Source organism: Entelurus aequoreus, linkage group LG09 (genome assembly GCF_033978785.1).
Source record: "Entelurus aequoreus isolate RoL-2023_Sb linkage group LG09, RoL_Eaeq_v1.1, whole genome shotgun sequence".
Taxonomy (NCBI): Eukaryota; Metazoa; Chordata; class Actinopteri; order Syngnathiformes; family Syngnathidae; genus Entelurus; species Entelurus aequoreus.
In genome coordinates, this window is record NC_084739.1 from 65,817,639 (window position 1) to 65,832,599 (window position 14,961).

The 14,961-nt window shown below is 38.6% G+C and overlaps 1 protein-coding gene across 5 annotated transcripts in view; it reads right to left on the minus strand.

The window, feature by feature from the left end:
• The window catches only part of ebf3b (EBF transcription factor 3b), a 459,151-nt gene that overhangs the window by 52,224 nt on the left and 391,966 nt on the right, over window positions 1–14,961 (minus strand). For all 5 annotated transcript variants that reach the window (XM_062059192.1, XM_062059191.1, XM_062059195.1 and 2 more), the window contains one exon: window positions 172–260. In XM_062059192.1, coding sequence (XP_061915176.1) covers window positions 172–260 — 89 coding nt within the window. The remainder of the gene's footprint in view (window positions 1–171; window positions 261–14,961) is intronic.

Consider the following 14,961-nt stretch of genomic DNA (forward strand, 5'->3'; position numbering starts at 1 on the left):
TCGTACCAGCTGGGTTACACCGTATCGGAGATTTAAGATGCAATCCGATATCAGCCCAACATTGGACGGGGACACCTCTAATTAAACTAAAAAAAAGGGGGGGAAATGCTTCAAGCACCACTCCAGTTCAGAAAGTGGCCCCCCCATGCAGACACCAGGCAGCCCACTGACCTTTGGTAACCTCTCGGGGTCGCCGGGGTGCCTGGGGATGACCTTCTGCAGCCTCTGGAAGCCGTAGTCGATGGTGGGCTCGTTCAGGGCTGCACGGGAGAGAGGAGAGAAGAAGAAGTGGTTAGAGGACGCCGCCGAGATGAAAGATGTGCGACACTCCTGTTATTCCATTAACAGCCATGATGACCGCCCCTTCTTATCTGCTGCGAATATTGACTCCCGCTAAACTCCACGCCAGTCTTCTTTTAATCTAACACGGCTTTAATAATCTGTGAAAGGCTGTCCACACATTGATCTAGTAGCGTAAGCCGCTGTCACCTCGCACTACGTACCGCCGCCGAGCGCCCCGTGAAATACGGCGGCGGATCCCGCCGAGCCATTAATCTTCCCCCCCCTCCCCCCCGGCCCCTCAAATAGTAATCTGGAGCGCGAGGCATATTGGGCGATGAATCAGGGGGCACAAAGTAAATGAATCATAACCGGGACTTTGGTGAGAGCGGCGGCCGCTTTGTGTCTGACAGTCCTAATGGGTAATTGAAGGCTTCCTCACGGCGGATTCCCAAACAATGATGTGTACACTGGTAGGAGGCGGGGCTTAACAGAGGACATCACTTCTCAATGTATATATCATTCCCAGCACCGTAACATAAATCAATGCTTTGTATGGAGACTAATAAGAAGGGCCCGCCTCTGTTCATTGTTCAAGTCTGGAATTTGCCCATCACTCATTACCCGCCGTGGACCTTCCACGCATTAACGCCGGGACCCGCTCGGCGCCGGAGGAGAAAAGGGACGCGGAGAAGCCCGCCGTGCGATAATTGCCAGCTTGGCCGCGATCAAACGCAGCAATTACGCGCTCCAGCGTGGCCGATACAGGGCGCTGATCGATAGCGCGGTGGCTCGTGTACCGGGGTGGCGGCCCGGGGGCCAAGTCCGAGGTCGGTTCAAAACTTGCAGTTCATTCCTAAAACACTCAAATGCTCCTGTCAAGGAATTTGGACCATTGCAAGCTCGGGTACTAGTATAGTACCGCGATACTCATGAATCATATTCGGTACTATGCCGCCTCTAAAAAAAACCAGTCGTCCACCCCATTGTCGTCATGTCAATCAATCAATGTTTATTATATAGCCCTAAATCACAAGTGTCTCAAAGGGCTGCACAAGCCACAACGACATCCGTGGTTCAGTGCCCACATCAGGGCAAGGAAAAACTCACAACCCCAATGGGACGTCGATGTGAATGACTATGAGAAACCTTGGAGAGGACCGCATATGTGGGTGACCCCCTACCCCCTCTAGGGGAGACCGGATGCAATGGACGTCGAGTGGGTCTGACATAATATTGTGAAAGTCCAGTCCATAGTGGATCTAACATAATAGTGTGAGAGTCCAGTCCATAGTGGATCTAACATAATAGTGTGAGAGTCCAGTCCATAGTGGATCTAACATAATAGTGTGAGAGTCCAGTCCATAGTGGATCTAACATAATAGTGAGAGAGTCCAGTCCATAGTGGATTTAACATAATAGTGAGAGTCCAGTCCATAGTGGATCTAACATAATAGTATGAGAGTCCAGTCCATAGTGGATCTAACATAATAGTGTGAGAGTCCAGTCCATAGTGGATCTAACATAATAGTGTGTGAGTCCAGTCCATAGTGGATCTAACATAATAGTGTGAGAGTCCAGTCCATAGTGGATCTAACATAACAGTGAGAGTCCAGTCCATAGTGGATCTAACATAATAGTGTGAGAGTCCAGTCCATAGTGGATCTAACATAATAGTGAGAGTCCAGTCCATAGTGGATCTAACATAATAGTGAGAGTCCAGTCCATAGTGGATCTAACATAATATTGAGAGAGTCCAGTCCATAGTGGATCTAACATAATAGTGTGAGAGTCCAGTCCATAGTGGATCTAACATAATAGTGTGAGAGTCCAGTCCATAGTGGATCTAACATAATAGTGTGAGAGTCCAGTCCATAGTGGATCTAACATAATAGTGTGAGAGTCCAGTCCATAGTGGATCTAACATAATCGTGAGAGTCCAGTCCATAGTGGATCTAACATAATAGTGTGAGAGTCCAGTCCATAGTGGATCTAACATAATAGTGTGAGAGTCCAGTCCATAGTGGATCTAACATAATAGTGTGAGAGTCCAGTCCATAGTGGATCTAACATAATAGTGTGAGAGTCCAGTCCATAGTGGATCTAACATAATAGTGTGAGAGTCCAGTCCATAGTGGATCTAACATAATCGTGAGAGTCCAGTCCATAGTGGATCTAACATAATAGTGTGAGAGTCCAGTCCATAGTGGATCTAACATAATAGTGTGAGAGTCCAGTCCATAGTGGATCTAACATAATAGTGTGAGAGTCCAGTCCATAGTGGATCTAACATAACAGTGAGAGTCCAGTCCATAGTGGATCTAACATAATAGTGTGAGAGTCCAGTCCATAGTGGATCTAACATAATAGTGAGAGTCCAGTCCATAGTGGATCTAACATAATAGTGAGAGTCCAGTCCATAGTGGATCTAACATAATATTGAGAGAGTCCAGTCCATAGTGGATCTAACATAATAGTGTGAGAGTCCAGTCCATAGTGGATCTAACATAATAGTGAGAGTCCAGTCCATAGTGGATCTAACATAATAGTGTGAGAGTCCAGTCCATAGTGGATCTAACATAATAGTGTGAGAGTCCAGTCCATAGTGGATCTAACATAATAGTGTGAGAGTCCAGTCCATAGTGGATCTAACATAATAGTGTGAGAGTCCAGTCCATAGTGGATCTAACATAATAGTGTGAGAGTCCAGTCCATAGTGGATCTAACATAATCGTGAGAGTCCAGTCCATAGTGGATCTAACATAATAGTGTGAGAGTCCAGTCCATAGTGGATCTAACATAATAGTGTGAGAGTCCAGTCCATAGTGGATCTAACATAATAGTGAGAGTCCAGTCCATAGTGGATCTAACATAATAGTGAGAGTCCAGTCCATAGTGGATCTAACATAATATTGAGAGAGTCCAGTCCATAGTGGATCTAACATAATAGTGAGAGTCCAGTCCATAGTGGATCTAACATAATAGTGTGAGAGTCCAGTCCATAGTGGATCTAACATAATAGTGTGAGAGTCCAGTCCATAGTGGATCTAACATAATAGTGAGAGTCCAGTCCATAGTGGATCTAACATAATAGTGTGAGAGTCCAGTCCATAGTGGATCTAACATAATAGTGTGAGAGTCCAGTCCATAGTGGATCTAACATAATAGTGTGAGAGTCCAGTCCATAGTGGATCTAACATAATAGTGTGAGAGTCCAGTCCATAGTGGATCTAACATAATAGTGTGAGAGTCCAGTCCATAGTGGATCTAACATAATCGTGAGAGTCCAGTCCATAGTGGATCTAACATAATAGTGTGAGAGTCCAGTCCATAGTGGATCTAACATAATAGTGTGAGAGTCCAGTCCATAGTGGATCTAACATAATAGTGTGAGAGTCCAGTCCATAGTGGATCTAACATAATAGTGAGAGTCCAGTCCATAGTGGATCTAACATAATATTGAGAGAGTCCAGTCCATAGTGGATCTAACATAATAGTGAGAGTCCAGTCCATAGTGGATCTAACATAATAGTGTGAGAGTCCAGTCCATAGTGGATCTAACATAATAGTGTGAGAGTCCAGTCCATAGTGGATCTAACATAATAGTGTGAGAGTCCAGTCCATAGTGGATCTAACATAATAGTGTGAGAGTCCAGTCCATAGTGGATCTAACATAATAGTGTGAGAGTCCAGTCCATAGTGGATCTAACATAATAGTGTGAGAGTCCAGTCCATAGTGGATCTAACATAATACACACCAATTAAACTCTCACATGTTTAAGCAACCGCACTTTGCCACAAATGTCATTTGACAGGTCGTCATCATGCGTCCCGCCCCTTAAGCAAAGAAAACGACACAAGGCCCGCCTCTCAAAGTGGACAAACGCCGTCTCCTCCCTAATAAAGGATTGATCCGCCGTATTGATCGTACATGACGAGGCTGCGGCGAGGAATTTGCCCTCCTTTCCTTTGTTATTGTCATCCCCCCCCCCCCCGCCCCCACGCACACCTGCCCGCCGTGCGAGGGAGCCAATGTGCATACCCCGCCAGGCCCCGCCATGTAAATTGTGTATGTGTAAAAAAAAAGCACTCCATAATCAGGCCATCCATCATCAGAGGCTGTCAGTGGGCGCTCTCAGGGTGATACATCACGCTCTCCTGTCCGCCGCCTGGGCTTGGGGCCCGCGCCAGCCGCCGAGCATGCTGGGAACGCGGGGCGAAAGAGGGACCTGGGTGTGCCTTTGCCAATGATAACCACGGCCCGTATCGCAGGACTATGATTGGCGCGGAAGAGTATCCTGCAAGAATGCGTTAAGTGCTTACACATGTGCAATGAAAACACGGCGTTCCCGCGCCGGCGGTGACGCGGCGGCGCTCCCTCTCATCTATCACGGAGATGATCTTTGTAACAACGTAATGAAATTGGTGACACGCACGGCCATCTGCTATTGATTTCATGCAAATGGCGGTGACAGCTGACGGAGACTCGCATTAGCGCTAAACGGCGCTGTCAGTTGATGAGTTGACAGTTTTGTAGTCGCGGCATGTACGGCAGCGCAGACAATGTCAATAATCCTGTAAGAGCCGCTGATGATATATACTGAGCACTTATAGGCGGGGATGGGGAAGAAATGCCCAAAGATTTTCTTTCATCTTCCTCAACGATTTGGGCTTCTCTGCTTACTTTTCACTACCACACACATTGACAGCTTCCTTCCGGAAGTCTCTTTTCCTTTTACACTTTTAACCACGCAAGCCTTTTCCACTCCGCTGGGAAGGCAACCGCGTTAAATATCCAAGTAGATTTCCCTACTTTTCCTTCCATTCTTAATTAATGGACTAACGAATTGAAGGACTGTTAGCAGCCACTTTTTTTTCCCTACGCTTTGAATCCTGCGGCTACAAAACAGTGCGGGTCATTCATTTAATTTCTCGGTGGATAAAAGCGCTTATCTTAATAGCATTAACATTTTTAAATTAGCATTGTTCGGCCTTGGCGGAGGTCTGCGCCGATTAATTAATTGCGGGTCATTTATGGATTCTTCTTTGCTTAATTTCTCGGTGGATCTAATCTTAATAGCATTAGCATTTTTTAAACTATAAATAAAAAAAGTTAGCCCTTTTTTATTTATGGTCAAAATGGCAAAATTAACTTAAAAATACAAATATAACGGACTAACGTATTTTTCCGGACTGTTAGCAGCCACTTTTTTTCCCCTACGCTTTGAATCCTGCGGCTACAAAACAGTGCGGGTAATTTATGGATTCTTCTTTGCTTAATTTCTCGGTGGATAAAGCAGTAATCTTAATAGCATTAACATTTTTAAATTATAAATAAAAAATCAGCCCTTTTTTATTTATGGTTAAAATGGCAACATTAACTTAAAAATACAAATATAATGGAATAACATATTTTTCCGGACTGTTAGCAGCCAGTATTTTTCCTACGCTTTGAATCCTGCGGCTACCAAACAGTGCGGGTTATTTATTTAATTTCTCGGTGGATAAAAGCGCTAATCTTAATAGCATTAACATTTTTAAATTAGCATTGTTCGGCCTTGGCGGAGGTCTGCGCCGATTAATTAACACCGCCGATTAATCGCGGGTAATTTATGGATTCTTCTTTGCTTCATTTCTCGGTGGATCTAATCTTAATAGCATTAGCATTTTTTAAACTATAAATAAAAAAAAGTTAGCCCTTTTTTATTTATGGTTAAAATGGCGCTTTTAACAATGAGTAATTTATGAATATATATGTGTATATATACATATATATATATATACACATATATATATATATATATATATATACATATATACTGATATATATATATATATATATATATATATATATATATATATATATATATATATATATATATATATATATATATATATATATATATATATGTATGTATATATATATATATATATATATATATATATATATATATATATGTATGTATATATATATATATATATATATATATATATATATATATATATATATATATATATATATACATACATATAAGGGATATATATATATATATATATATATATATATATATATATATATATATATATATATATATATATATATATATATATATATATATATATATATATATATATATATATATATATATACTGTATATCATTGCACCATGTACCAAATAAAACAGCTTCGAGGTCGGTAAGCCCAACAAAAAAATTATTCCCTACATTAGGCGCACCAGTTTATAAGGCGCACTGTCGAGTTTTGAGGAAATTAAGGTATTTTAAAAACTCTAAAGGCTTAATGTCCACATGCGTGGACAGCACCTTTTAGTTCTTATTTCCAAAATTGTGTACACTACTGAATTGGGGTCTTATGGCCGCTTATGTGGACACTTATACTGCCATCTGGTGGTGTCAGAAGAGTATAACATACAATGGAATTTGGGGAAAAAAACAGTGTAAAAATAAGAATTAGCTTGTCACTAAACATGAAGTACACGTTTGTGTACTTATGGACTAAGTACATCATATCATGACTTTGACACAATTGTTTCTCATAATTAAAACAGACGACCGCCAAATGGACTTTGCTGTTTTATTTTCAATGAAACAATAGAAAAGATGTACTCTTTTAGTAGTACAGTTGGCACAGTACTGTAAACTGACAGTTAATATTTAAACATTTAACATTTCAAACAATTTTGAACAGAGATAGTTCATGCACATTCAGATAAATTCTTCAAAATTACAATTAAAAACAATTTGGTTATATATATATATATATATTAATGTATATATTTTTAATTATTTATTTTTTTATATATATATTTTTTTATGTTTTAGTGTTTTACTGTATATGGAAAAAAAAACAGTACCAAAGTTGATTTTACGGTAAAAAAAAAAACAACTAATCAATTTAATCGTTAAAATCTATTGTCAATTTTATAGTCTACAATTTGATTGAGAATTTTTTTTTTAAATCACAAGTCAAGCAGATATTTAAGCACAGTATTTACCTTTATTTTAACATACAAAATATTTTTGGAATACATGATAATATAATATTTTGATTTTGATAACATTGAATTTGAAAAGATATGCAATTGCATGCAGTACATGATTGTTCATGTCAAAAGGGATATATATATATATATATATATATATATATATATATATATATATATATATATATATATATAATTTTTTTTCTTGCGCACTAATTGACAGATATATATATATATATATATATATATATATATATATATATATATATATATATATATATATATATATATATATATATATATATATGTACATATATAAATATATATATTTTATTTTTTATTTTTTTATTTCTTGCGCACTAATTGACTGAAAGAGCACGCACTTGGTGCGATGATGTCATGTTATCGATGGAAAAATGCATTTTTAGACAATATGATTTGCCTGAGAGTAACAAGCGTTTGCTTTGTTGCCTTTCCATTAAGAAAAATAAACTACTTTTTAGTATAAATTTGCTGCTTTCAAGAAATGTAATGCCGAGCGCATATCATTATGTCAAGATAATGGCACTAGCATTGACTTATTTTAAGAATATTTTTCAACATATTGAGAAAAAAAGGTCTCATTTGTTTTTTCTACCAAGAAAAGTGCACTTGTTATTAGTGAGAATATACTTATTTTAAGCTATTTTGGGGTTCATTGAGGTTAGCTATTTTTACTTGTTTTGGAAAGTCTTGACAAGCCGAATTTTCTTGTTCTATTGGCAGATAATTTTGCTTATTTCAAGTAAAATACCCCTCATTTTTGTATTTTTTTTCCCCGTGTTTTTGAACACTGACTTTTTGCAGTGTGGTGTTTCAAAATAGTTGACGATTGTCCAATTTCTAAGCCCTTGCATTGGCGCCGGATGACGAAATCAGCTTTGTTTTCATAATGTGGCCAAACAAAAGGGGGTGGGGGCTAAGGGTGTGGATGCCACACCCCCCCTCTTTCTGCATGGAAACATGAAACCCTCCACAGACATCCCATAAATCCCAGCTTGGGTGGGGAGTCTAGCCAAAGAGGGGTGGGGGGGGGGGCATGGAGCTATGATACGGGTGGTGGCGGTGTGTGTGCGTGTGTGTGTGTAGTGTTTTGCTGGCACGTTCCAGTCACGCCCGCTTCCCGGCCCGCGGCCAATCAATACCACTTTCCTGTTTTAGAGGTGGGGTAATTATGAGGTGGAGAGATTGTGTGACCTCTCACCCCTGCTGCATTACCGGCCTGATATTAAGATAAATTGCCTGATTTTGGGTAAACATATGCTGCAATTCAAGCTGTCAGCACCGCTTTGCTCAGGGATAATTTGTATTGATCCCCTGGCTTCTTCCCCATTTTGCTTACTGACCTCGCCGATAATTAGAGAGAAAAAGAAGACACGGGGAAGGCGAGGAAGAGTCGGCATTTGAATAGCAGATGAAGAGGATACGTTACGGACTAATAGGATTCTCCTTTTGGGTGACACCTTGTGATTTCATCGTGTGCGATTCAAAAAAGCGCCGTTCCCAATGACGGCGCCTTCGAGGAATGCTGTTTTTCTGACCGAGTGATCGAGTTTCAGAATATGGGGAGATGGAATGTATGACTCGGTGCGCAGCTGCGACCGTATCGCTTCCAATTTTTTTTTTTAAATCCCGCGCCCGGTGGCCGGGCTCCAGTGGAATTCCTCGGACCGGAATGCGCACTTCCCGCACTGCAAAGAGTCAGTGTTCAAAAACAAGGGGGGAAAAAAGTAAAAGAATTAGTGGGATTTAAGACTTAGACTTCTTTTTTATTGTCATTCCAATTTGAACTTTACAGTGCAGATAAGAACGAAATGTGGTTGCATTAGCTGGTTGTAGTGCAGGATGAAAGAGCAATAAGGTGCAGATGTAAATAAATAGATTTCTGTACGGATAAATATATTGCACTTTTGCATAAGCATCCATGTTTATGCCGCTGAGGCAAATCATATTGTCTAAAAATGCATTTTCCCATCGATAACATGACATCATCGCGCCAAGTGCGTGCTCTTTCAGCCAATTAGTGTGCAAGGAATATATATATATATATATATATATATATATATATATATATATATATATATATATATATATATATATATATATATATATATATATATATATATATATATATATATATATATATATATATGTGTATATATACACTACCGTTCAAAAGTTTGGGGTCACCCAAAGAATTTTGTGGAATAGCCTTCATTTCTAAGAACAAGAATAGACTGTCGAGTTTCAGATGAAAGTTCTCTTTTTCTGGCCATTTTGAGCGTTTAATTGACCCCACAAATGTGATGCTCCAGAAACTCAATCTGCTCAAAGGAAGGTCAGTTTTGTAGCTTCTGTAACGAGCTAAACTGTTTTCAGATGTGTGAACATGATTGCACAAGGGTTTTCTAATCATCAATTAGCCTTCCGAGCCAATGAGCAAACACATTGTATCATTAGAACACTGGAGTGATAGTTGCTGGAAATGGGCCTCTATTCACCTATGTAGATATTGCACCAAAAAACAGACATTTGCAGCTAGAATAGTCATTTACCACATTAGCAATGTATAGAGTGTATTTCTTTCAAGTTAAGACTAGTTTAAAGTTATCTTCATTGAAAAGTACAGTGCTTTTCCTTCAAAAATAAGGACATTTCAATGTGACCCCAAACTTTTGAACAGTAGTATATATATATATATATATATATATATATATATAAAGCTCCGAACAATGGGAGACCGGGCTTTCTGCTCCGCCGCTCCCAGTCTTTGGAACGCTCTCCCTGACCACCTGAGGGCACCACAGACTGTGGATGCTTTTAAAAAAAGGCTTAAAAACCTTTCTTTAGATATATGCATACTAGTTCTAGCTATTAGGCTGGTCTAGTTTTTATTTGAATTTTTTATTTGAATTTAAAAAAAATGTAATACACTGTACCACATTACTCAATGTAGAGTGCTTTTTACAAAGAAAAAAATAAAAATAAAAACAATTCAAATCTGTTTTAATTATGAGACACAATTGTGTCAAAGTCATGATTTTTTTTATTTCATGCTTGAAATAAGAAATTATTACTTTGAAAAAAGCAGTTTTATACTTGTGAGTGTTGATGACACAGCTTTGCAACAGTTGATATTCTAGTTGCAAGCATGTTTTACTCAATATAGGTCATCAAATCTCAGCGACAAGCTGAGATCATTTAGGACCAAAACACTTAAAACAAGTAAAACACTCTAACATGAAATCTGCTTAGTGAGAAGAATTATCTTATCAGACAGAAAATAAGCAATTATCACCCTTATTTCCCAGTCTGTGGAACACTATCCCTGACCACCTGAGGGCACCACAGACTGTGGATGCTTTTAAAAAAGGCTTAAAAACCCTTCTTTTTAAAAAATCTTTTTATTTTTATTTTTTAGATATATGCATACTAGTTCTAGCTATTAGGCTGTTCTAGTTATTATTTTTTATTTATTTGTATTATCTTTTAACTTTTTTTTTAATACACAGTAGCACTTTGAGGTTGTTTACTCAATGTAGAGTGCTTTTTACAAAAAAAATAAAAAATTATGAGACACAATTGTGTCAAAGTCATGATTTTTTTATTTCATGCTTGAAATAAGAAATTATTACTTTAAAAAAAGTAGTTTCATACTTGTGAGTGTTGATGACACAGCTTTGCAACAGTTGATATTCTAGTTTCAAGCATGTTTTACTCAAATTAGGTCATCAAATCTCAGCAACAAGCTGTAATATCTTACTGAGATCATTTAGGACCAAAACACTTAAAACAAGTAAAACACTCTAACATAAAATCTGCTTAGTGAGAAGAATGATCTTATCGGACAGAAAATAAGCAACTATCACCCTTATTTCTTTATTTCCCAGTCTGTGGAACGCTCTCCCTGACCACCTGAGGGCACCACAGACTGTGGACGCTTTTAAAAAAGGCTTAAAAACCCTTCTTTTTAAAAAAGCCTCTTTTTTTTTTTTAGATACATGCATACTAGTTTTAGCTATTTGGCTGTTCTAGTTTTTATTTTTATTTATTTTGTATTATCTTTTAATTTTTTTGTATTTGTTATTTTTATGTATTTATTTATTTTTAATACACTGTAACACTTTGAGGTTGTTTACTCAATGTAAAGTGCTTTTTACAAATAAAATCTATTATTATTACTATTAATATTATTATTTGAGATATTTAATCTTACTTAGATCGCAGTTTTTGCAGTGCGGTCTTGTTTGGCGCAGTATAACTAGTAGTTGGCTGTCACTCTCCAGAAAGGGGAAGCGTGGGCGCCGTGTGCCCGCCCGTCCGTACGGAGGCGGCACCAGCACATGCTCGGGCTGACATATAAACATAGGGAAATGTTTGAGCGGAGCAGTAAATTTCAGGGAAATGGTTCCTTGTTAAGTCTACGAGCCCGAATGGAAGCTCGCGCCGAATCCGAGCATTCCTTGCCAGCCATTACAGCTTATTACGATAACTCTATCTTTCCAGGAGATAAAAACCTAGCCTTGTTGCCATTTGCCAGCTATTACTTTCGCTAATTATACTTAACTGCTTCGAGCTTATCTCCACTCCTCCTACACCATTGAGCAGTTATTTTTTCTTCTTTTTTTTCTTCCTTCCCCCTTAACACAAATTAGAGGTGGAGTGGGAGTTGGAATAGGGGGAGAGACAAATAAACAGCGCAGGCAGAAGTTCATTCAAGTGTTATTGCGTTTGTGACTTGTCAAACAGTGCGACTGGAGCCCGGGAGCATCCAGTCAAGATCTGCTGGCGCTCAGACTTCCCAGGGAAGGAGAGAATAGTCGGACGGCAAAAAGCAGGGTTTGGTTTTGGAATTGTGTTATTATGGTGATATTGTGGATTATTTTGTTGGACTAATTAATAAAAAAACAAAAAAGTTAAAGTACCAATGATTTGCGTTTCTGGGTGTTGTTGATACACGGCTGTGGCTTTGCATAGTAGAGCTCTTTAGTTGAAAGTTAAAGTACCAATGATTGTCACACACACTAGGTGTGGCGAAATTATTCTCTGTAAATACCTTCCGTTACTACTATTAGGACACAGGTGTCAAACTCAAGGCCCACATTTCTGGGTGTTGTTGATACATGGCTGTGGCTTTGCATAGTAAATGATAAATAAATGATAAATGGGTTATACTTGTATAGCGCTTTTCTACCTTCAAGGTACTCAAAGCGCTTTGACAGTATTTCCACATTCACACACACATTCACACACTGATGGCGGGAGCTGCCATGCAAGGCGCTAACCAGCAGCCATCAGGAGCAAGGGTGAAGTGTCTTGCCCAAGGACACAACGGACGTGACTAGGGTGGTAGAAGGTGGGGATTGAACCCCAGTAACCAGCAACCCTCCGATTGCTGGCACGGCCACTCTACCAACTTCGCCACGCCGTCCATATATATATATATATATATATATATATATATATATATATATATATATATATATATATATATATATATATATATATATATATATATATATATATGGACGGCTTGGCGATATATTTATATATATATATATATATATATATATATATATATATATATATATATATATATATATATATATATATATATATATATATATATATATATATATACAGTAAATATATACATATATATATATATATGTATATATATATATATATATATATATATATATATATCAGAATCAGAAATACTTTAATAATCCCCGATATAAATATATATATATAAATACATATGTATATATATATATATATATATATATATATATATATATATATATATATATATATATATATATATATATATATATATATATATATATATATATATATATATATATATATATATATATATATATATATTTTTTTTTTTTTATGTTTTAGTGTCTTACAGTATATGGAACAAAAACAGTACCAAATTTGATTTTACGGTAAAAAAAAAAACCTCAGTCGGCGAAATTTAATCGTAAAATCTATTGTCAATTTTACAGTCTACAATTTGATTGAGAATTTGTTTTGAAATCACAAGTCTAGCAGATATTTAAGCACAGTATGTATCTTTATTTTAACAAAAATATATTTTTGGAATACATGATAATATAATATTTTGATTTTGATAATATTGCATTTGAAAATATATGCAATACAGCAGTACATGACTTTTCATGTCAAAAGGGAAATAACAAATATATTTAGTAAGAAAAGTTTTATTAATGCATAATTATTTCCAGGCTTTCGCGAGCCGCGTAAAATAACGTGGCGGGCCAGATTTGACACCTGTGTGCTAGGGAAAGTCATTTTATACGTTACTTCCAAAACATGTGAAATATCCAGCATCTTCCTTCACCGCAAACCTCCTCTGCTGTGACACTGACCACACCATCTCCATCCACACGGCCAGTTACCACTGAGTGATTCCAACCTCCTGCAGCCGCCCAGACCAACAGGAAATTAAAATTTCAAAGATCCGCAGTTAAGATAAATCAATGGGGACGGATCAATGTTCATTGAAATTTCATGAACTTTGAGCCGATACAGATGAGAATAGCCCGACAGTTACAGTGCGCCTGCAACAGATCAAATGTAATTAAGACGGTTAAAAGAGTACGGAATTGCACATCCATAATTTCATATCTCTGGTGTTATTAGAACGGGGCCGAAGACACCTGTTCAATCCTCTTAAACGACGTCCAGTGTGTGTGTGTGTGTGTGTGTGCGTGTGTGTGTGTGCCACATCTCAGAGGGCAGGGAAATCAAATGGCTTCCCTTCACAGCTGATTGCGAGCGCAAATTAATATTGTAAAATGAAGATCAATACATGGAACGGGGCGCGGGTCGATGGCGGCTAAATTACGACCCGCCTTTTTCCCCCCCTCATTCAAGATGAGTTGTGTTTTCCTCCCAAAGTCAATACCGCGCTGCCTCCCTCATTCATTTCTCAATAAACTTGCCGATGAATTTCAATCAAAACGCGGGCGCCGGTGACGGGGGGGTTTGTGTTGGAGCCCGTCGGGTGTGGATTGCTTCAAAAATGGGGCAAGAGGAGGAGAAAGGAGTGATGCAGTGACTCGGTGAGGACAATCCATTACAAAACACACCTCTAACGACACCGGGGGCTCAAAAAGTGTGTCCAATTAAAAGGGGATCAATGACTGTGGGAGAAAACACACACCCGTGCTTTCATCTCTCTGAAAGATACCCACAATGCATTTCGCATGTGCCCCAACTAGCGAGTGCTTATTTCAATCAATTTTCCCCGGCGCCGCGTTTTTTTTTCTCCCCCCCCCCCCCCCGCCCTGCAGGTCACTCGCGGATAACACGGCGTGGAATAATGCCCGCCGCGTGCCTACCTTGACAAGCTGGCTGACAGTGGGGGAGTGTCACGTCACGTCAGCCCTCTAATTGGACAGTGGGACCTTCCTCTGCGGGACCTTGTCGCGCTCCACGCGGGCTCGCCGGGCCTTCAAACGCCGGGCCCCGTCTCGCTTGGCAGTCGGAGTCCGCGCCGCTCCCGCCGAGCCGGCGCTAAATACCCGGCTTGTAATGAGACAGGCAGGTATGGCTATTGGATAACACGGCTTGACACATGCTACTAGGCGGCTGCCAACTGGTT